Source organism: Nilaparvata lugens, chromosome 2 (assembly GCF_014356525.2).
Source record: "Nilaparvata lugens isolate BPH chromosome 2, ASM1435652v1, whole genome shotgun sequence".
Taxonomy (NCBI): Eukaryota; Metazoa; Arthropoda; class Insecta; order Hemiptera; family Delphacidae; genus Nilaparvata; species Nilaparvata lugens.
In genome coordinates this window covers 13558777-13582155 of record NC_052505.1, presented here as the reverse complement: position 1 = coordinate 13582155, position 23379 = coordinate 13558777, and the positions used below count along the sequence as shown (strand labels likewise).

The 23379-nt window shown below is 33.1% G+C and overlaps 2 protein-coding genes across 3 annotated transcripts in view; both read right to left on the bottom strand.

Moving 5' to 3' along the window:
* Positions 1 to 6601, bottom strand: part of LOC111046065 (zinc transporter ZIP1-like) — a 64450-nt gene extending 57849 nt beyond the window's left edge. Inside the window, exon 1 of one of the 2 annotated variants that reach the window (XM_039420584.1) lies at positions 6317 to 6601. In XM_039420584.1, coding sequence (XP_039276518.1) covers positions 6317 to 6433 — 117 coding nt within the window. In that variant the 5' untranslated portion in view covers positions 6434 to 6601. The remainder of the gene's footprint in view (positions 1 to 6316) is intronic. The other variant, XM_039420583.1, reaches the window with a different exon arrangement.
* A 1284-nt stretch (positions 6602 to 7885) lies between these two features.
* Positions 7886 to 23379, bottom strand: part of LOC111046066 (nose resistant to fluoxetine protein 6) — a 34191-nt gene continuing 18697 nt past the window's right edge. The window contains exons 6-12 of the mRNA XM_039419993.1: positions 22607 to 22775; positions 20027 to 20065; positions 19498 to 19552; positions 17131 to 17460; positions 14340 to 14485; positions 13521 to 13629; positions 7886 to 8190 (exon numbers count right to left, since the gene is read on the bottom strand). Coding sequence (XP_039275927.1) covers positions 8114 to 8190; positions 13521 to 13629; positions 14340 to 14485; positions 17131 to 17460; positions 19498 to 19552; positions 20027 to 20065; positions 22607 to 22775 — 925 coding nt within the window. The 3' untranslated portion in view covers positions 7886 to 8113. The remainder of the gene's footprint in view (positions 8191 to 13520; positions 13630 to 14339; positions 14486 to 17130; positions 17461 to 19497; positions 19553 to 20026; positions 20066 to 22606; positions 22776 to 23379) is intronic.

Here is a 23379-nt window from a genome sequence, read left to right as displayed (position 1 = left end):
TAACTATCAACACAGACAAATCTAATATAATACAATTTAATCTTCAAAACACGGATCAGGAGTTAACTAGTATTTACTTCCATAAATTAGATTGTGCGCAACAGGTGAATAATTTATTGTGTAACTGTGAAACTATAAAACAAGCACGTACAGTTAAATATCTGGGCCTCATATTGGATAGTAGGCTCACTTGGTCAGATCATGTACAGAAGATAAAAAATGAGTTATTTGTATACATAAGGAAGTTCTATTACCTCAGACAGTTATGTCCAAAAGAAGTATTGTTACAATTATACCATGCAATTATTGGTTCTAGAATAAATTATGGAATAATATGCTATGGGAGTGCATACAATGTTCATATTAAACCTGTGATTACTGGTCAGAAACATATATTAAAAATAATTTGTAATAAACCTAAACAATATAGTTCAATGATGCTCTTCAGAGAACTGTCAATATTATCAGTGAGACATTCTTTTCTATTCAAAGCATTGCTGGATTTAGCTGAAAATAATTTCGATATTCAACAGATGAGAGAAAGAATAAACCTCAGGAATTCACAGGACATTAACCTCCCAAAACCAAGATTAGAACATTCCAGACGACACTTCAAATACATAGCTATAAATTATTCAATTCACTTCCAGTAACAACAAGGAAAATAACGTCACGTCAGTTATTTAGAAAAGAAATCAAGAAATTCATTTTACAACTAGACAACCCGAATGATTTTTTTACTAAATTAATATAGGTCTAAATTTAGTATAATTTACACATTACACGACATGAACACTGCAACAATCAAAGATCATTGAACTCACAAATCCCGTCCGGTATGCGTAAACAGTAAGACAGTATCAAATTTCAATCACTGTATCTTTCTTCAAAACGCATTCATTTATGGTATAATTACATCAGCACTTTGAAAAAAAAACGAAACGTTAACTATGAATAAAATTGAACTAAATATGAAAAAAACAGCAACCACTCCGTACATAGTTTTAAGTTTTGTGTAAGTGTGTGTGTGTGTGTGTGTGTGTGTGTGTGTGTGTGTGTGTGTGTGTGTGTGTGTGTGTGTGTGTGTGGTGTGTGTGTGTGTGTGTGTGTGTGTGTGTTGTGTGTGTGTGTGTGTGTGTTGTGTGTGTGTGTGTGGTGTGTGTGTGTGTGTTATAACTATATTATTCTTGTCTCAGATAATACGGTGACGTAAAGTCAAATTATATAACACAAACATGTTCTTACATGCAAGCTTTCTGTTTTTGCTTTATAACAATTATCAAAACATATACGGTAAATAATACAAGCATTTTGCCATTTAAAAGCAAAAACCCCACCTCCTAACCTACCCTTTCAAACCCTTGGGTTTCTTCATCTTCTAGGTCGTGTATATATTTTGTAGTTTGGCTATACATCAGCTTGTGAATTTTATTTCGGGGTTAAGATATTTTTATTCTCGTAGAACAAACATGTGCTCGATACCAGCATGTGTTCAGTGCATTTATATGAATACAATGGTTGAGTTCAAAGCCACTAATCGGCGAGTGAACGATGAGACCGGTGAGTGAACGTGGCTCTGAACGATGTACTGTTTTGTCTTTGAACGATGCATAGACTCACATGCAGCGCTAGTTTATTTGGAATTGAAATCGGCCATTAAGGGGACAGCCTGGGAGATTATTACATACTAAAGATCTTGAAGATTTTTGTGATCTATAATATTACAAAAAATATATATTATATAATATTTCGTGCTAAAATACCTCAATGGAACCTTTAATTTCAAGTAAGAGCTAGCATTGGGAAGGCATAGGTATTGTGCGTTTATACCTCTTCAAGGTCTTTGGTCTAACTAGGGAACTATAAATACCTTTATAGTCTTTATAGTTCCTTAGGTCTAACTGATAAGAAAAAAAATACGTCATATCTGGTTCGTTCACTGATCAGTTAATCATACTTTTCCACCGATGGAAAAGAACGTAAATAGAGTAGCTGAACGTAAACATACATGGCTGAATATGAGGTTGTTTACAAATGATGGACTCCATTATAATATATTTGGGAGCAGAGAAATACATGATTACATAAATTCAATAACATTTATAATATTCTACAAAGCATTTAAAACTACTCCAATCACCTGATGGTTTTCCATTTTAATTGATTACAATGAAATAGGTTAAGTTCTAGTATTGTTTACAAAATATGATCAACAAGGGAAACATCTGTCAGTCACGACTCATGAGCAACCGTTCAGCCACAGAATACACACAAAATGGAAGGCATCAATCTAACCAAGATTTGAGTGCACCAAGACCACTACACATGACTGCATCATCTTGTTAGAAATTAAAACTACTGCTGTATTACAATGCTACACTTTCTTTCAAGATTGCGGATTATGGCGTCAAGATACTAGCCGACTTTCCAATCTGCGGTTCATCTGTGATCACTAATCTGTGATCAGGTTTTTTACTGAACGTAAAAAAAACCCGATGAAATTGATCAGTGGCTTTGAACTCAACCAATAATGATGCATCGGGATTTATCGGGATCGGTTTATCGGTTTATTGCAATGGATTGGTTTATCAAGAATGTTTTATGGGTTATTGAATGAAAAAGACTAAGAAATTGTCAAAAAACCACTGATTTATTGATAATTAGGAAGACCGGTTTCGGTTATTACACCATATCAGAGATTTATCAGAGGTTTATCAGATATCAGAGGTTTATCAGATATCAGAGGTTTATCAGAGATTGACAATGCTGTAATAACCGAAACCGGTCTTTCTAATTATCAATAAATCAGTGGTTTTTTGACAATTTCTCAGTCTTTTTCATTCAATATGAATAATTACCACAATATCAACTTCTCAACTACACAAAAAGTTTTATGGGTTAACCTGAAATTATAATAGTATAAAATTGTCTATTAACGCTTTTCCAGCGTATCAACTTTTTCATGCCACGTTTTTAGATTCTTGAGAATTTTCAACTCAATTTTATTTATAAAAGTTGAATGAACTTATAATATTCAACAATATCATTAGAATCAATGACTCATTCGCTATAAGTACGGATAATTTTAAAGTTCTAGGTCAATCTTGAGGGGATTAAACGACGATGTATTTGAAGATACAGTGAATAAACTGTATGCTCAGTGTGGTTACTCTTATCACTTTTTTACTACCCGTGACGTCACGCTGGCGTTCCCCCGACCACTTTGAATCTTACACCTGTGAGTGATCAACCTCCTGTCTACTAACTGGTTGTCCGTCTGTTTGTATGCTCTACAATAACTTTAGAAAGAATTGATCAACCAGCTTTAAATTTTGAACATGTATTTCTCGAAGCTTTTTATAGGTCAAGTTCGTTGGACAACAGCATTGACTCACTTCTTCGTCCTTTTTCAGGATATAAAAATAACATTGAAAGTGGTTAAGAAAAAAAATTTTTGGGTTTTAGTCAGCTGAAGAATTCATTGTATGAAATTACTACAGTTTCTCATTCATTCATTCATAACATCAGCTTAGGTTATTTGGGAGCTATCACACTGACAGTCCTTCATGCGCTGACACATGATTTCAACTGGTTAACATAATTTATAACTTTTACGGTACATCAACAAACTGATACGGGTTGAGATATCAATGTGTGGTTTTCGCTATTTATTTTCAATAATCAGTCATAAATTTCAAGTAGTCATTGGTTTTGCATTGTAAAGCATTTTTGAATTTTTGTTATCAACAACTGATGTTAATTACAAAAGTTAATAACATCATGTTGAGTTGCGTTTACACCGGTGTTGATAACATGAGTTATTAATAAAAAGTTGTCAACTTGACTGAATCGACAAAAAATTCTCTTGAAAAAAGTTGATAACACGTGTTTTCAACAGAAAATTCCTTGTTATTAACAAGATTTATGTTATCCATCGAGAGTCGGTAACTTTTGTTAATAACAGGTTACTATCTTCCCCGCAACCCCCTCGCCAAGCATCACTACCCTACAACTACAGCTGTTCCCTAATAACTACAGCTGCAGACAAAACACGTGACAAAGTTATTAACTTTTGTTGATAACAGAACTAGCAGCCAAAAGAAAATGTTATTAACTTATGTTGAAAACTTTTGTTTTATACTCTGGTGTAAACGCATTATAATTTATCTACATTAGATCAGATGAAGATCATTATTTTGATGATCACACACATGTTTCAATTCAAATTTGAAGACAATTTTTTGCTTTTTATTCCGGCTATTATATGAATACTCTCGTTAAATGAAATCATGTGGATGAATATGTTAATAAGAAGGAATTTTCTGTTAGAAAGATGAGTTATTAATTTTGTCAAAAGAAATTTTTGACGATTCAGTCAAGTTAATAACTTTTTGTTAATAACTTGTGTTATTAACTCCGATGTAAACGCAGCTTAATTCTAAAAAAAAATCCACAAATAGCTCCTGACTTCTCTCAAATATTGAGACATTGACAATCTCTCATATTTGAACCGTAAAAATGTGAAATGTTTATCGTAAAAATGTGGAGGACCATATTTAAAGCCTGTTATATTCAGATAATATTTAGAAAATAGTCAAAGCTGTACTATGAATAGTAACTGCAACACAGGCGATTTTGTAAGCGCGCGTTTTTTACAACTTAACCCACTCCCCCCAATCTGTTGACCACCCTGGGACGTGAAGACATCGAGTTTCATATACACTAAAGACCCCCTAACAATAATCTGAAGTCAAATTCTCTGCCTCTCTCATGTATGTTCAATGTAAGCCAGCGCCTGGACTATTATCTATTTCATTATCCATGACGAACTGCAAGTAATAATCTGTTTTTGAACTATTTTTACAGTGAGTACTAGTTTTAATAACTAATATTCAAAAATTAGAATGTAGTGTCGTTGAAAATAGTTCAAAAACGGTGGAAATTCATATTACTTCAACTATTACAAACAACATTAGTCAGCTGAAGATGTGGTAGGTGTTACCATGAAACCTGGTTCTGTAATGTGAATTAATTTTTGAACAAGTATAGTGGTATTGACAACATCAACGTCTTATTTTTTCAACATTTGTACTATTTGAGCTTTAGTATTGTCATGAACCAGAAGGTTTGACAAACCCCCAAACATCAGTTTCTTCTTTAAGAAGATAAATAATTTTTTCAACTTCAAAAACTAAAAGCTGATCAGACAGTTTTGGCAGACAGAGTACAGACGCTGAGGAGAGGTAGAAGTGGGGCTAGCATTCTAGTCTCCCCTCCAGCCAGCTAGTGGAAAAAGCTTTCCACTTTTTTTCTGAATAATTTCACACACTTTTCCATCGCCTACCTCCAGAGACGGACCGAGCTGACCCGTGGATGGACGTCCCCTGGGTTTCCATTCAGACCATGGCAACTTAGGATGGACATCAACTATATAACGGTATCGTTCCAATTTCAATTGATTTTTCCATATTGTTTTGTTTTTTAGAAATTCCAAATTAATTACGCCTTCAATAATGTTTTTTAAACTGTCATATGACTTGTTTAAATAAAAAACACAATAATCAAATAGTCCAACACAATTCTGTTTAACGTTTTGTAAAATCATTGGCAACAAGTTTATCTTAATTTTTCAAATTAATTAAATTTTCAAAATTCCATAACCTTCCTTAATTGTTTTGTATTAATATAGATGTAGCATAACTAATTTTATAAAACCAAAATATGTAAAATTCACATTTAGAAATTTCTTCATTTCAATAAAATAAATCTGACTCCTAATAAAAATGTTTCCCTTTCAAATTCCTAAAAAATTTTTAGTTGATAATATTTAAAAAAAAACCAACTGCTTTTGCTCTACCATCAAATGATACGCAACAACAATTTTAGTGTTCCCGTCTGGGAACTGGTGGATTGCCCCCCTTTTTTTCAAGGTTTTTAATGTGGTACTGGTAATTGAAATGATTGATATCTCTATGTTTGCTCAATTATTAGTTGTTTCATGCGAGGGGTAAGTCGAGATGTTTGAACTGATTGCTAGTACACATGAGTTATTACTTATTGCTTCAATTCCTTCCTTAAAGATTTTTGAACACGTTTTGATTAAATAATCACTTTACAATACAGGTCACTAATCATTTATTACAAATGATGGATACAACTGTCCAATCATTTAATGTTACAGTATTAATATAATATTCGAATATTTGGGTTCAAGATTTGATCTTATTGTCTAGTTTTTTTTCGTAGATTGGATGACCTGTTTCTTGTGGGTCTCGAATATTTGAGTTGATAATTAATTTTTTTTTAATTTACTGACCTGTTTCTTGTGGGTTTCGAGGAGGGTCCTTACTATGAGCAAAGGACTTAGTCCCAAAACCAGCCTTAACAGGGCCAGCAGGAACAAAGCGACCAATTTTGTTGCGATTAAGCCCATTCCCCATCCTGGATGCGCTTACTAAGTCCCGTCAACTTACACTGACTTGCCAAAATCAAGCACGCAACTCTCACGAGACTTCGGCTATCTTCGGTTTTGTTCGGCAACACTCGGATCTTTCCGGCTTCCCGTCAATCAACACCCTTTCTCCCGTTTCCTATAGCGAGATTATTCAGCTCAAACTGTCAGTTTTGGTTTGAAGTTGAGTATGGTGTAACTTATGGTTATTTCCTAATTTTCGGCTCGAAATTTTATTTATCAATTCAATACTAGTAGTTCTGTGAACAGTAGACCTCAGGCAGTATTCTCATCCACAAGTAGGCTACCTGATTGAAACTATAGACCTTATGGAAATACAGCAATAGACTGGCTTCTCCACACATCTGTGTAATCACTTGTCAGCTGATTTATGATGAATAATTTTTCTATAGTTTGATTTTCACTCTAATATTGGCGTATGAAGGAGGCTCCTTTTTCCTTTGATATTATCCTTGCAATGCGAAATTTCCAAAAACCTTGTATATACGTCGGCGCGCAATTAAAAAAGGAACATACCTGTCAAATTTCATGAAAATCTATTACCGCGTTTCGCCGCAAATGCGCAACATAATATAAACATTTAAACATTAAGTTTTGAGTTCACTTTTGACCTGTAAATTAGAGGCATGCTTCCAGGGTATTTGAGTAGGCTATTGATGCTGGTTTAGCCACCAGGAAATCTTCATGTACCCGTGTATGCCGATCTGGGGCAGACCTCCACTATGTGTCTCACAGTCTGGACTGCTCCACACTCATAGAAAGGGGAGTCAGCCTTCTCTGTAGACAATTTGCCTTATGCATCAGATAGGCACATCTACCATGACGAGTTCATACCCTATTCAATGCCGACCATGTTTTACGAGGCAAATCGAAGCCTGGGGGCCTTTTGGCTACAAATGGGATGTCAATGTTCTGCTTGTTGCCAGACCTCAGTTAAACTGAAACCTATACCCACGCCATAGTGGACTGGCAATAACAGCTGCCATTGGGATGTCCATAATTTGAGGGTTTTGGTATTTGTTGGATGTTAGCAATGATGCATCAATAAAATGAATTTTTCACTGCAAAAAGTATGTGTAACGCTAGTCCGCCCCCACACGGTGCACCTTGGATAATGCTAAATGGACTAGCACTTGCTGACGGTCAGACAAACTATAGTTCTCCTGACCAAGCACAACACAACACTAGGTACAAATTTTGAGAAATTGTAATAGATAGATAAAATTATACTGTTGTGAGTCGGAAAAGGCAAGAGCCTAAATCATGAATGAAGGAAGAAGAAGATTGAAGAAATGTACTGCACATAAGAGTTAAGATAGAAATGATATTAATTGAAAAAACGGTTGGCAATTAAAAGACAAAAAACAACAACTTTAAAAAAACAAACGTGAAATATATTGCTATAATAGTAACAAGTAAAAATGTAAATACAGTATTTCTATAGATTAAAATTTACAAATACAACAACAAAGGAATTCCGATGCAAACTAAGAGTACATACTAGAAATATTTGATCATGGCTAGGAAAATAGTGTGAGTTTGCCACACCAGATTTTTGTGATTCAGAAACGGTAATATAAATTTTTAATCAACAATTGCTATCTGAAGTCTTGATAGAAATAAGTTTGTGATTAAAATATTTTATTTTGAATTTGATTTAGCAGTCAACTCCAACCCGATGTCTCTGGATTCTGCTCTCACTTTAGTATTTTCTCCTTCTGAAAATAAAATTAAAAATAATTAAAAAAAAAAAACACGATACTCTTAAACAGTAATATTGTAGATCAATAATTAATTTCAGTGGTGTGAATTATTGTAGTTAGATTCACTTTGATATGCTCTTATCAATAAAAATAATCAAGGATGCTAAGTCATCACTCATCAAACCTCTTTTGCATGTAATCAATGCCTCAATTATAACTGGAGTGTACCCAAACGAATTAAAAATATCAAAAGTAATACCAGCATATAAGAAAGGAGATCCATCTGACCCTCTCAACTACAGACCTTTGGCCATCCAACCTACCCTATCTAAAATATTTGAAAAGTGTGTACTAGTTCAGTTAATTGATTATTTTGAAACTAAATGGTATACTTGACAAAGAACAACATGGCTATAGAAAAAACAGGTCAACCATTACTGCTTTGATAGAGTTCATAGGAAACATTTTAGAAAACTTAGATGAGGGATTAAATACTGTAGGAGCATTCCTTGATCTAACCAAAGCATTTGACAGTGTGAATCATAAATTATTATTAAATAAACTTCAAAACTACGGAATTAGAGGTAAAGAGCTTAGCTGGATCAAGTCATATCTAGAAGGACGGCTACAGTATGTAAATATAAAGTATACAAGCAATAAAAATCAGTACAATATTGGATCAAACTTAAAATGTAATAACTATTCTGTACCACAAGGATCGGTGTTAGTTCCATTTTTGTTTCTGTGCTACTTAGGGGGTTGCCTAAATATATGTGCGATTTAGTTGAAAATAGTAAATTATGCTTATACGCTGACGATATAAGTCGGTGCATTGCTGATAAGGACTGGAACACAACAGAATTAAATGTAACAATTCTATATCATTAACTAAAAAGTACCTAAATCATAGACATCTGCTACTTAATGATAACAAAACAAAGTTCCTTCATTTCACTTGTAGAAATTCAGAGGTAAAACCAATTAATTCCGTAAATAATATGAAAGAAATTAAATTTTTAGGTCTATATCTTGAAAACACACTTAGTTGGTCCGTTCACATTCAAAAAATATGTAAAAAAATTAAGCTCAGGAATTTTCGCGCTGAGACGACTAGCAAAAATTTCCAACTTAGAAACGTTAAAAGCAGTGTACTTTGCAATGATCCACTCCCACATTTCATATGGAATTGAAATATATGGAGGAACAAGCATCTCAAACTTAAATAAAATACTCCTATTAAAAAAGAAGCAATAAGAATAATTCTAAATCTTGATAGAGAGCAATCATGCAAGCCATTCTTCAGTAAGTTAAAGTTCATGACGGTGTACAGCCTGTACATTTATAGGACAATATTATATATAAAAACTAACGAATCTAGATTCCCACGGCAAGTAGATATACATAATTACAACACAAGAAATAAAAATAATTTTACATTGAATAAACACAATAAGGAAAAATATAAACAAAGTCCAACGTACATGGGAATAAAATTTATTGGTTGTCTCCCAGGTTGCATAAGACATGAACCTGATAGATCAAAATTTAAGGAATTGCTGAGAGCATATTTGATGGATTTAGCATGCTACAGTAAAAACGAGTTTACTGTAAAAAAATGAATTTTATACAGTCACTAATTTCTCTTTAGCTTTAAGTTAGTTTTTGGTTTTTGACTTTTTCATGTATGTCTTGGAAAGAAATAAATGATTGATTGATATGTCAGAATTCTTAATAGATTACATTGATGTTTACCATTCAAATAATGCTGAATGCTCAGTGATTCTCACTATAAAAGACTAACGTCTGATAGCCGTATCATAAAATTTTGATTTCAATTTTTTTTATAATGGACATCTTTAACTTCTAACACAGTTCCTTGGAGATCCTTTTTCAGCTCGCACAAATAGCTTCCACATTTTTCTTTCTTTCAATCTTCTCATTACCATCTGTCAAATAATCTTTTTTTCATTTACTCATTTAATCTGTTTTTCAATCTCCTCCATTACTAGCTGTATCAAGATGGATATTTGGATAAATATCCTGGAATAATTCAAGGGAGATGGTGGAGCAACTTTAGCGATCATTTTAATTTCATTGATAGTACTCGCTTCATCCAGCAGAATTGGGTTTGCGCAGAGACAAACGAATATCTATAGTATTCTTTTATAGAATATAGTATTCTCTTCTCTCTAGTTTTAGGTAAAATTTTCCAGGTTTTGCTAAGAGTTTGCAACTACATTGGATGGATTAAGAACATTATTCGGCCAAATTGAACTATTAGATTTTTTTCAATTATCCTACTAGACAAAATTCAGCAAACCATTTCCACTATACATTCAGCGCTACTTTGCCCTAACAATCAATCCTACTTAGGGTATAAAAAACTCACTTATGATAACCGTAGGTATCAAATATTTTTAATTAAGGTATTATCATTCAACAAATTTAATATAGAATCTCACTTTCCCGTTCAGTGCTATTCACGATTTTAGTCAGCATCTGATCAACATTGATTTGCTATTTGCTATCCTTGTAAGGCTTTTCCATAAGGCAAAGCAGATAGCTCTATCCTTCCCTAGCTCTGCACTCTCTCAGGTCAAAAATAAAGGCAGCCATTCTATTCTATTTTATTCCATAAAATAGAGGTGTTTACAGTTGCGTACAGACTTATGCGCCACGAACACGCGCAGTTCAATTCCCCTTCAGCTGATGCACTGCTTATCATATTTGTGTTCCACTGTTTCTGTACTAATAAAGGTATAATAAGATGAACAACAACTGATTAAAACTGAAATGGGCGTGTTTATTGCGTGCAAGTCTTTACGCGCATTGTGATTTAAGTTGTTCCTTCATTTGGTTTTGGATGAGAAATTATTATTAAATAAACTTCAAAACTACGGAATTAGAGGTAAAGAGCTTAGCTGGATCAAGTCATATCTAGAAGGACGGCTACAGTATGTAAATATAAAGTATACAAGCAATAAAAATCAGTACAATATTGGATCAAACTTAAAATGTAATAACTATTCTGTACCACAAGGATCGGTGTTAGTTCCATTTTTGTTTCTGTGCTACTTAGGGGGTTGCCTAAATATATGTGCGATTTAGTTGAAAATAGTAAATTATGCTTATACGCTGACGATATAAGTCGGTGCATTGCTGATAAGGACTGGAACACAACAGGAATTAAATGTAACAATTCTATATCATTAACTAAAAAGTACCTAAATCATAGACATCTGCTACTTAATGATAACAAAACAAAGTTCCTTCATTTCACTTGTAGAAATTCAGAGGTAAAACCAATTAATTCCGTAAATAATATGAAAGAAATTAAATTTTTAGGTCTATATCTTGAAAACACACTTAGTTGGTCCGTTCACATTCAAAAAATATGTAAAAAAATTAAGCTCAGGAATTTTCGCGCTGAGACGACTAGCAAAAATTTCCAACTTAGAAACGTTAAAAGCAGTGTACTTTGCAATGATCCACTCCCACATTTCATATGGAATTGAAATATATGGAGGAACAAGCATCTCAAACTTAAATAAAATACTCCTATTAAAAAAGAAGCAATAAGAATAATTCTAAATCTTGATAGAGAGCAATCATGCAAGCCATTCTTCAGTAAGTTAAAGTTCATGACGGTGTACAGCCTGTACATTTATAGGACAATATTATATATAAAAACTAACGAATCTAGATTCCCACGGCAAGTAGATATACATAATTACAACACAAGAAATAAAAATAATTTTACATTGAATAAACACAATAAGGAAAAATATAAACAAAGTCCAACGTACATGGGAATAAAATTTATTGGTTGTCTCCCAGGTTGCATAAGACATGAACCTGATAGATCAAAATTTAAGGAATTGCTGAGAGCATATTTGATGGATTTAGCATGCTACAGTAAAAACGAGTTTACTGTAAAAAAATGAATTTTATACAGTCACTAATTTCTCTTTAGCTTTAAGTTAGTTTTTGGTTTTTGACTTTTTCATGTATGTCTTGGAAAGAAATAAATGATTGATTGATATGTCAGAATTCTTAATAGATTACATTGATGTTTACCATTCAAATAATGCTGAATGCTCAGTGATTCTCACTATAAAAGACTAACGTCTGATAGCCGTATCATAAAATTTTGATTTCAATTTTTTTTATAATGGACATCTTTAACTTCTAACACAGTTCCTTGGAGATCCTTTTTCAGCTTGCACAAATAGCTTCCACATTTTTATTTTTTTCAATCTTCTCAAATAATCTTTTTTCATTTACTCATTTAATCTGTTTTTCAATCTCCTCATTACTAGCTGTATCAAGATGGATATTTGGATAAATATCCTGGAATAATTCAAGGGAGATGGTGGAGCAACTTTAGCGATCATTTTAATTTCATTGATAGTACTCGCTTCATCCAGCAGAATTGGGTTTGCGCAGAGACAAACGAATATCTATAGTATTCTTTTATAGAATATAGTATTCTCTTCTCTCTAGTTTTAGGTAAAATTTTCCAGGTTTTGCTAAGAGTTTGCAACTACATTGGATGGATTAAGAACATTATTCGGCCAAATTGAACTATTAGATTTTTTTCAATTATCCTACTAGACAAAATTCAGCAAACCATTTCCACTATACATTCAGCGCTACTTTGCCCTAACAATCAATCCTACTTAGGGTATAAAAAACTCACTTATGATAACCGTATCAAATATTTTTAATTAAGGTATTATCATTCAACAAATTTAATATAGAATCTCACTTTCCCGTTCAGTGCTATTCACGATTTTAGTCAGCATCTGATCAACATTGATTTGCTATTTGCTATCCTTGTAAGGCTTTTCCATAAGGCAAAGCAGATAGCTCTATCCTTCCCTAGCTCTGCACTCTCTCAGGTCAAAAATAAAGGCAGCCATTCTATTCTATTTTATTCCATAAAATAGAGGTGTTTACAGTTGCGTACAGACTTATGCGCCACGAACACGCGCAGTTCAATTCCCCTTCAGCTGATGCACTGCTTATCATATTTGTGTTCCACTGTTTCTGTACTAATAAAGGTATAATAAGATGAACAACAACTGATTAAAACTGAAATGGGCGTGTTTATTGCGTGCAAGTCTTTACGCGCATTGTGATTTAAGTTGTTCCTTCATTTGGTTTTGGATGAGAAAATTATGTATTTAAAAATTTGTAGACTAATAAATGGCTTGATTTCTAAAAAACCTACCCATATCACATAATGGATATATTAAATTCAAGTAAGTCTACTAATGAATGAAGTCTAATTTTGAATGAGGGTTCTTAAATTGTTTACTCTAATTGAATTATAAGATGCTTACCTGAGCCAAGGAATATCCTCTCCAATGAACACCAGGGAGCTTCAATTAACAGGTAGAAAATAACAGCCAATAGCATTGAGGCAATCACATCTCCAAATGCAATTGTTACCTGCACAAAAATACATTGTTATCAACTTTGTCAGGAACGAATTCTTTTATCCCTGAAAAGAGCACATTAGAAGTAGTAATAGGTATAAAAAATATTGTAGCCTATATACTTTGCAAAATTCAATACCTGGAGTTATATGAATAGGCTATAATCATAGTGAATATCCCATGGTATAGGGCGTTTATGTCGCAACTTTTACTGTTATTCCAAGCCGATAGTTCACGTAGTTCTTTCCTATGCAGCTGTGTGACGCTGGTAGTCTCTCGAATTGTGCCGTTCATACACTATCACCCCAACAAAACAGTAAAAATTGACAATAATCGACAGTAATAGGCTTGAGATAACAGTAAAAGTTGCGACATGAATTCCCTATTGCTATTGTTGAATTCGCTATTGTTTATGAATATTGAGCATTTCTGACAATCGTAATGTAATGGATTGAATATATTGTGATATATTGTGATATATATATAATGTCAATTATTCATCAAATCTAAAAATCTAAACAAAATCTATTTTATTTATAACATTGTTATGGAGATGCACCACTATATTTATGTCTCTAGAGTGAACATTTTTTCTTTGGAGAATGAACTCCTCTAGATGCAGATTATTTCCATTCAACACATTATTAGTTCTAGGTAAATCTTTCTAGGCTTTATCTGAAAATAATATATATTACATATATTTACACCATATATGAAACTGACCCTGGTAATGTCGGAGAAATTAGCCGGCGTGCGTTGAGCACACATCTGCACTTTCAAGATGAGAATGTGCACCAAGTAAATGCAATATGTCAGTTTGCCTAGAGGTTGCATCACTGCGCCCCATGAGAGAAATGCGTTCACAAAACCTGGAAACAAGAAAAAAGGATGAAAAGAATAACAGACATAAAGAATACAGAAACTCTCCTAGATCAATTGAAGAAGGAGAATAATGACAAATAATGAGGAATGAAGAATGAAGAATAATGAGGAATGGAGAATGGAGAATAATGATGAATGAAGAATGAAAAATGAAGAATAATGAGGAATGAGAAATGAAGAATGTAGAATAATGAAGAATGAAGAATGAGGAATGGAGAATGAAGAGTTAAGAATGAAGAATGAAGAATGAGGAATGGAGAATGAAGAGTTAAGAATGAAGAATGAAGAATAATGAGGAATGAGGAATGAGAAATGAAGAATGTAGAATAATGAATGATGAATGAAAAATGAAGAATGAAGAATATTGAAGAATAAAAAATAATTATTAAGAATGAGGAATGATGAATGAAGAATGAGGAATGGAGAATGAAGAGTTAAGAATGAAGAGTTAAGAATGAAGAGTTAAGAATGAAGAGTTAAGAATGAAGAATTAAAAATGAAGAATCAAGAACTAAGAATCAACTTTGGGGATGACTGTAGCTATTGAATAACTCATATTTGGTTGGAAAACGCAAGTGAAAAGTAGTCATTCTTCTCAGTCAACGATATAGCACTTTAGCCAATGATATATAATTTTTTGTAGGCTAGGCTACATTTCAAATTATTGAGGATGTTGATTTCAGTCGATTGAAAAATTAGCTACCAACGAATATACTAGTAGTTCTGTGAACAGTAGACCTCACGCAGTATTCTCATCTACAAGAGTACCTGATTGAAACAATAGACCTTATGGAATACAGCAATAGACTGGCTTCTCCACACATCTGTGTAATCACTTGTCAGCTGATTTAGGATGAATAATTCTATAGTCTGACTTTTACTCTTATATTGGCGTATGAAGGAGGCTCCTTTTCCCTTTCATATTATCCTTGAAATGCAAAATTTCCAAAAACCTTGTATACGTCGACGCGCAATTAAAAAAGGAACATACCTGTCAAATTTCATGAAAATCTATTACCGCGTTTCGCCGTAAATGCGCAACACATAAACATTTAAACATTCAAACATTTAAACATTTAAACATTTAAACATTTAAACATTTAAACATTTAAACATTTAACATTTAAACATTTAAACATTTAAACATTTAAACATTTAAACATTTAAACATTTAAACATTTAAACATTTAAACATTTAAACATTAAAACATTATACATTTAAACATTTAAACATTTAAACATTCAAACATTTAAACATTTAAACATTTAAACATTTAAACATTTAAACATTTAAACATTTAACATTTAAACATTTAAACATTTAAACATTTAAACATTTAAACATTTAAACATTTAACATTTAAACATTTAAACATTAAACATTTAAACATTAAACATTTAAACATTTAAACATTTAAACATTTAAACATTAAACATTTAAACATTTAACATTTAAACATTTAAACATTTAAACATTTAAACATTTAAACATTTAAACATTTAAACATTTAACATTTAACATTTAAACTTTAAACATTTAAAACATTTAAACATTTAAACATTTAAACATTTAAACATTTAAACATTAAACATTTAAACATTAAACATTTAAACATTTAAACATTTAAACATTTAAACATTTAAACATTTAAACATTTAAACATTTAAACATTTAAACATTTAAACATTTAAACATTTAAACATTTAAACATTTAAACATTTAAACATTTAAACATTTAAACATTTAAACATTCAACATTTAAACATCAAGAGAAATGCCAAACCGTCGACTTGAATCTTAGACCTCACTTCGCTCGGTCAATTAAAAAATTATATACTAGCAGGTAACTTGTGCTCCGCAAGTGTCCAATTAGAAACTTGACAAACTGAAAACTTAACCTACTGAAATCTTGAAGAATATTCAAAATAGGCCTATAACCATCATCGGTAAATTAAGATCCTATATGCAATTTTTAAAGTAAATACGTTCAGTAGTTCAGACGTGATGATGCGTCATTTGTGGCTTTCCTATCCCGTACGTGTATAAGCCAATTCTCCCCTTTATTATATTATAGATTATAGACTAGCAAGTAGCCCATGCTTAGTAAGGGTCTAATTGAAAACTTGACCTTCTGGAATCTTAAAGAATTTAAAATAGGCCTTTAACCATCCTCGGTAAATTAAGAATCAATATGAAAAATTCAAATTCAATCAGTCCAGTAGTTCAGATGATTGTGATGATGTGTCATTCGTGAATTTCCTATTCCGTACCTGTATAAGCCGATTCTTTTCTTAATTATTATATTATTACTTTCCTTGCCCTATTACCATAGGTAAGGAAAGTATAGCTTTCCAAAAAAATTAAGGTACCCCAATTTCTAAATTTCTATACGTTTCAAGGTCCCCTGAGTCCACAAAAGTGGTTTTTGGGTATTGGTCCGTATATATATATATATATATATATATATATATGAGTGTATGTGCGTCGCTGGTTCAAATCTTTGAATAGTAGACTTGAGATGCGCGGGAACACTAGCGTCAAGTGATCAATTTTCATAACGGCAAGGAAAGTGTGAGTGCGCCACACCAGATTTTTGGTTTTGAATATTATTATTGATTATGAATAATATACCTCCATGTCCAGTTGAACAAGCAAATATCAACCAGCAGATGGACATCGCCCATATATGCCTGTGCAAGCACTTAAACAGAGTGTCCCACAATTCACTGTACTCATGGTCGGCTTGCTGGAACGGCAGAATGCCAAAAATCACTGCAAACAAACCCAGAACGCACAGCAACCATCCTAGATTTCGCAGTTTTTTCGGCAACACTTTTGGATTTCTTTTAAACTCATCCAGATAGACACCGAGGGCGAATCCGAGTATCCAAGAGCCTGCTCTCGTGTGAGTTAGTACATAGTTGTCCAGGAAAATTCTATGGTCCTCGTATTTTCTGAAAATTTGAAAGAAAATATTGATTTCAACTTATATTATTTATGAAGGGAAACGTAATATAAGCGAAATGGCACTCACTGACTGACTGACTGACTGACTCACTCACTCGCAGAACTAAAAATCTACCGGACCAGAAACGTTCAAATTTGGTAGGTATGTTCAGTTGGCCCTTTAGAGGCGCACTAAGAAATCTTTTGGCAATATTTTAACTCTAAGGGTGGTTTTTAAGGGTTTAAAGTTCGTCTTTTAGCATGTATATTCTTCTTATTCCAATCTCTTAATTATAATTGAAAAATGTCCATACCATATGTTAATATAGAACTATAATCTAGAGAGAGTACCTCTTCGAAACAGTTGTTAACTGGTAACTAAAGTAATAATTTTGTCAGGTTGGCATTAAGTTGAGTTGACTTTGTTAGGTTGGCACCAAGTTGAAGATTGAAATGCATTTATCGCGGAAAAATTGATTGGGCACTGCTACTTCAATCAATACTAGCTTCGCTCGCTATATCCGTTTAGCCAGACGTTTAGTCTGGACCACCGACTGGATCGTCCTAACATGATAAAAATGCTCAAATGAAAAATGCAGGCGAGCGAAGCGAGCCTGCTGATCTCATTCTTAGACGATCCAGTCGGGGGTCCAGGGGGCGGGGCCCCCTAGCCAGACGGATATGGCGAGCGTAGCGATCCTGACGGCTAGTAAATTATAATATTGAAGTTGGTATTTGTTCCTATAAAGTAAATAAGGAACTGCTTATAGTGAACAATGTAGACTATTTATTATAATAAACCCCTCTAATTATCTGTATATTTCTAGAGCAGTATTATTGAATTTTCATCACAGTTAGCAATTAAATCAGTTTTTATGTTTTAGTTTTTCTCTGGAAATTTGTAGACTAGTAGTTCTGTAAACAAGAGACCTTGCGCAGTTATAAACTACAGCCTCCTCCAATACTGTCCATCAGAGTGAATTCTGTCCTATCCTGTCGTACAATGTAGACTATTTATTATAATAAACCCCTCTGATTATCTGTATATTTCTAGAGCAGTATTATTGAATTTTCATCACAGTTAGCAATTGAATAAGATTTTTTTATATAGTTTTTCTCTGGGAATTTGTAGACTAGTAGTTCTGTGAACAAGAGACCTCGCGCAGTTATAAACCACAGCCTCCTCCAATACTGTCCATCAGAGTAAATTCTGTCCTGTCCTTTCGTGTCAGGACACCGAGATATCGGTGTGAAAACGGCTAATGGCTGATTTGACTCTTTGGGTTGGTGTATCGACAATGCTAATCGAAGAATCATCTGTTGTAAACAATTCAAATTTCAAATTCAAATTCGAATCTATTTATTCAAGTAAGTCACAATACATTCTGGTCTATATACGAATCTACAATAAATTACAGTACAACAGCTAATTATGCAACAAATTTCACATATTATGAAAACTTATTAACTACAATCTACAATGAAGATTGAATGGAACATTAGAATATTGATAATATAGTATTGTAATGTAAAACAATGTATCATCAGAAGCTAATGCTTTTCAAGACATTCTGGCAACTGTGGCAACATACTCGGGCTTTCTCAGCCCGAGTTGAAAGCAGAGAAAGGTCGAGAGAAATACTATGTTACTTTATTAGTTATTAATTGCATGCGTCATTGACAGCTGATTTATTATGAATAATTCTATAGTCTGATTTTTACGATAATATTGGTGTATGAAGGAGGCTCCTTTTTTATATCATCCTTGAAATGAAAAATTTCAAAAACCTTACAGTATCCACTTATTAATTATAACGTCATTAATCCACTTGACAGCTGATTTATTATGAATAATTCTATAGTCTGATTTTTACGATAATATTGGTGTATGAAGGAGGCTCCTTTTTTATATCATCCTTGAAATGATAAATTTCAAAAACCTTTCAGTATCTATACATCGACGCGAAATTCAAAAAGGCACATCTATTGAAAATTTATTGCCGCATTTCAATGCGGAACATAAATATACATACATAAATGCATAATGCATACATGCAAATACAAACGTATACATACATAAATGTATAAATGAAATAAATACATAAAGAGAAATGCAAAATCGTTGACTTGAATCTTAGACCTCACTTCGCTCGGTCAATAAATTTGAGAGAGAAGAGCTAATTGTATTTTCACAGTGGTTATCACATCAAATATTGTTTTATTCATCATCGTAGTACGATATGAACAGTGTGAGGAAGTGAAAACCTTTGAAAGGAACACTACTACTACTTTCTTAGCAGTAGACTATACAGCTCTGGGTGGGCCTTGACTTCCTCCGTCACACGCCTCCACTCACTCCGGTCATTCGCCATCCTTCTCCATCCACGAATCTCCATCCTATCCCATCCTATTTGGGGAATCTCATCCCCAAATGAAACATTTGTTTCATTTATCTAATTTTAATTATTAATGCAATATTGTATTCAATATCATTCTATATTTCATTAATTCATTCATCTCATAATATTCTAAGATTAAAATCAACCAGTTTTTAACTTATTAAGTAGAGTGTGTTGAAAAGCTGCATGTCCACTGAGAGGTACCAGCTTTGAACCACACACTGCAAAATAAAGTAGTCAGTCAGATTGGATGAAAACGAATCGATATTGAGTTTACTAGGGATTTATAATGGTGCAACAACCGAAACTTGTATCTCAAATGATTTTCATTCGATATGCATATCTACCACGAAATCAACTTAACAATAGTACAGGAAGTGGTCAGTTGGAACCAATCATCAAGTGAATGAATAATATCAATCATAGATCAGAATTAATCACGTCTTCACAGGTATTTGATCAAAATAGACAAATTATGTACTCAAATTTTATTAGCATATCTACTATTGCTATTACCTCACTACTATTATTGGTATCTTAAGTTAAAAATCTGGTGTGGCGCACTCACACAACTTTCCTTGCTGTTATGAAAATTGATCACCTGACGCTAATGTTCACGCGCATCTCAAGTCTACTTATAAACAAAGATCTGATTCAGCTGGTGACAGGACAAAAGCGCTGCAGACACACGGAGTCTGCTATCTCTTCATAGTAAATGATTTAATAGAATCAACAGTTGCCAACAGTTTGCAATTGAATAATCACATTTTATCGAATTTCGAGCTTATTTTCAATTTTAGGTGAAAATGTTACTGAACATCAATTGTAGATATTTTCATGCTCAATCTTTTCCACTAGAAATATGTTGTGTAAATTGTGTCTGAAGCCTGATAATTGGGAATCTAAAATCAAACTTTGCATAGATGGGGCGGAGCTCCTGAAATTTTCACAGATATGGGACTTGTGGCAGTTGATAGAGCTTATCAATTACTATTTTAGGTATGAATTTAATCAAAATCGTTGGAGCCGTTTTCGAGAAAATCGCGAAAAACCATGTTTTTGACAACATTTTCTCCATTTTAGCTGCCATCTTGAATTGCATTCGATCGAAATTGTTCGTGTCGGATCCTTATATTGTAAGGGCCTCAAGTTCCAAATTTCAAGTCATTCCGTTAATTGGGAGATGAGATATCGTGTACACAGACGCACATACACTCATAAACACACACACACACACACACACACACACACACACACACACACACACACACACACACACACACACACACACACACACACACACACAACACACACACACACACAACACACACACACACACACACACACACACACACACACACACACACACACACACACACACACACACACAACACACACACACACACACATACAGACCAATACCCAAAAACCACTTTTTGGACTCAGGGGAACTTAAAACGTATAGAAATTCAGAAATTGGGGTACCTTAATTTTTTTCGGAATACTTTCATTACCTATGGTAAAGGAAAGTGAAAAGGTAACAACAGATATGAAATATTTTCAATTATGAATACATGCATGTCCCAATGTAACCCATGTTACATTTCTTATATTTTCCTAATTTTTGAGCACAAAATGAGGACACGAGCTCTTCCGAATTTTTTGAAATTCAAACCACACAAGGAATAGGTGATTGATTGATTGATTAGCTGCCTTTTTTAAAACCTAGGAGGGGGAAGTTAGGGCGCAGCCAGCCCTCTCTTACACTTGACTAAAAGGTGACTGATAACATTCACTATTGTAGCTAAATAAATAAATAAAATAAATGAATAAATAAAAAATAAATGAATAAATGAATAAATTCTCTGAATTAATTAATTATATTTCTACACTGTCAAAAACATAATTGGCATCGTTGTGGACCTAGAAAAGGATAGTACCACCGGCTTTGTCGAATGATAGACAAGGATAGCAAAACCAAAGTTGATCAAATACTGTCATTATAACGTGGACCTCACTATACCTTCTTACATCATTTTTCTTCTACAGATGGAAGCAAAATGGAAGTTGCATTTGTTCAAATGCTAATTAATGAATAATTATTATGAAACGAAAATCCCGAATGAATGTAAATACTGCAAATATTGACAACAGGGTAAACAGCTAGATGGAAATTCGATGAGCGTTACTATACAAAAATTATTTGTCAGCCCGGGAATGACAAATAATTTTTGTATAGTAGTGCTCATCGAATTTCCATCTAGCTGTTTACCCTGTTGTCAATACTTGCAGTAGCAGAAGTCTTCAGGGTGATTTACAGAATTTAATTCGGATTTTTGTTAATAATAGTTAAATAGATAAATGAAAGAATTAATAAATAAATGAAACCAATGCTGATAACTTGGAATGAATCTCACAACATTAACAAAGCTGATGAAGTGATAGTTTTTGTGATAATTTTCATCTCTTGTTGCAGGATCACACCGGCTCTGGCTGGAATAGTTCTGGTCTATGCAAGCGTATCTGATTTGTGGTGTGAAGGTCCTTTGTATAAGCCGTTTTATGATTCTATCAAAAAGCCCTGCATGAAAAACTGGTGGACGACCTTGTTATACATCAATAATTATTACGATAGTGACGTCATGGTGAGACATTGATTCTGATTCTTTTATATTGAAATATTAAAATAAATTGAGGGGAGAAAATGACGCCTCAATTTATTTTAATATTTCAATATAAAAGAATCAGAATCAATGTCTCACCATGACGTCACTATCGTAATAATTATTGATGTATAACAAGGTCGTCCACCAGTTTTTCATGCAGGGCTTTTTGATAGAATCATAAAACGGCTTATACAAAGGACCTTCACACCACAAATCAGATACGCTTGCATAGACCAGAACTATTCCAGCCAGAGCCGGTGTGATCCTGCAACAAGAGATGAAAATTATCACAAAAACTATCACTTCATCAGCTTTGTTAATGTTGTGAGATTCATTCCAAGTTATCAGCATTGGTTTCATTTATTTATTAATTCTTTCATTTATCTATTTAACTATTATTAACAAAAATCCGAATTAAATTCTGTAAATCACCCTGAAGACTTCTGCTACTGCAAGTATTGACAACAGGGTAAACAGCTAGATGGAAATTCGATGAGCACTACTATACAAAAATTATTTGTCATTCCCGGGCTGACAAATAATTTTTGTATAGTAACGCTCATCGAATTTCCATCTAGCTGTTTACCCTGTTGTCAATATTTGCAGTATTTACATTCATTCGGGATTTTCGTTTCATAATAATTATTCATTAATTAGCATTTGAACAAATGCAACTTCCATTTTGCTTCCATCTGTAGAAGAAAAATGATGTAAGAAGGTATAGTGAGGTCCACGTTATAATGACAGTATTTGATCAACTTTGGTTTTGCTATCCTTGTCTATCATTCGACAAAGCCGGTGGTACTATCCTTTTCTAGGTCCACAACGATGCCAATTATGTTTTTGACAGTGTAGAAATATAATTAATT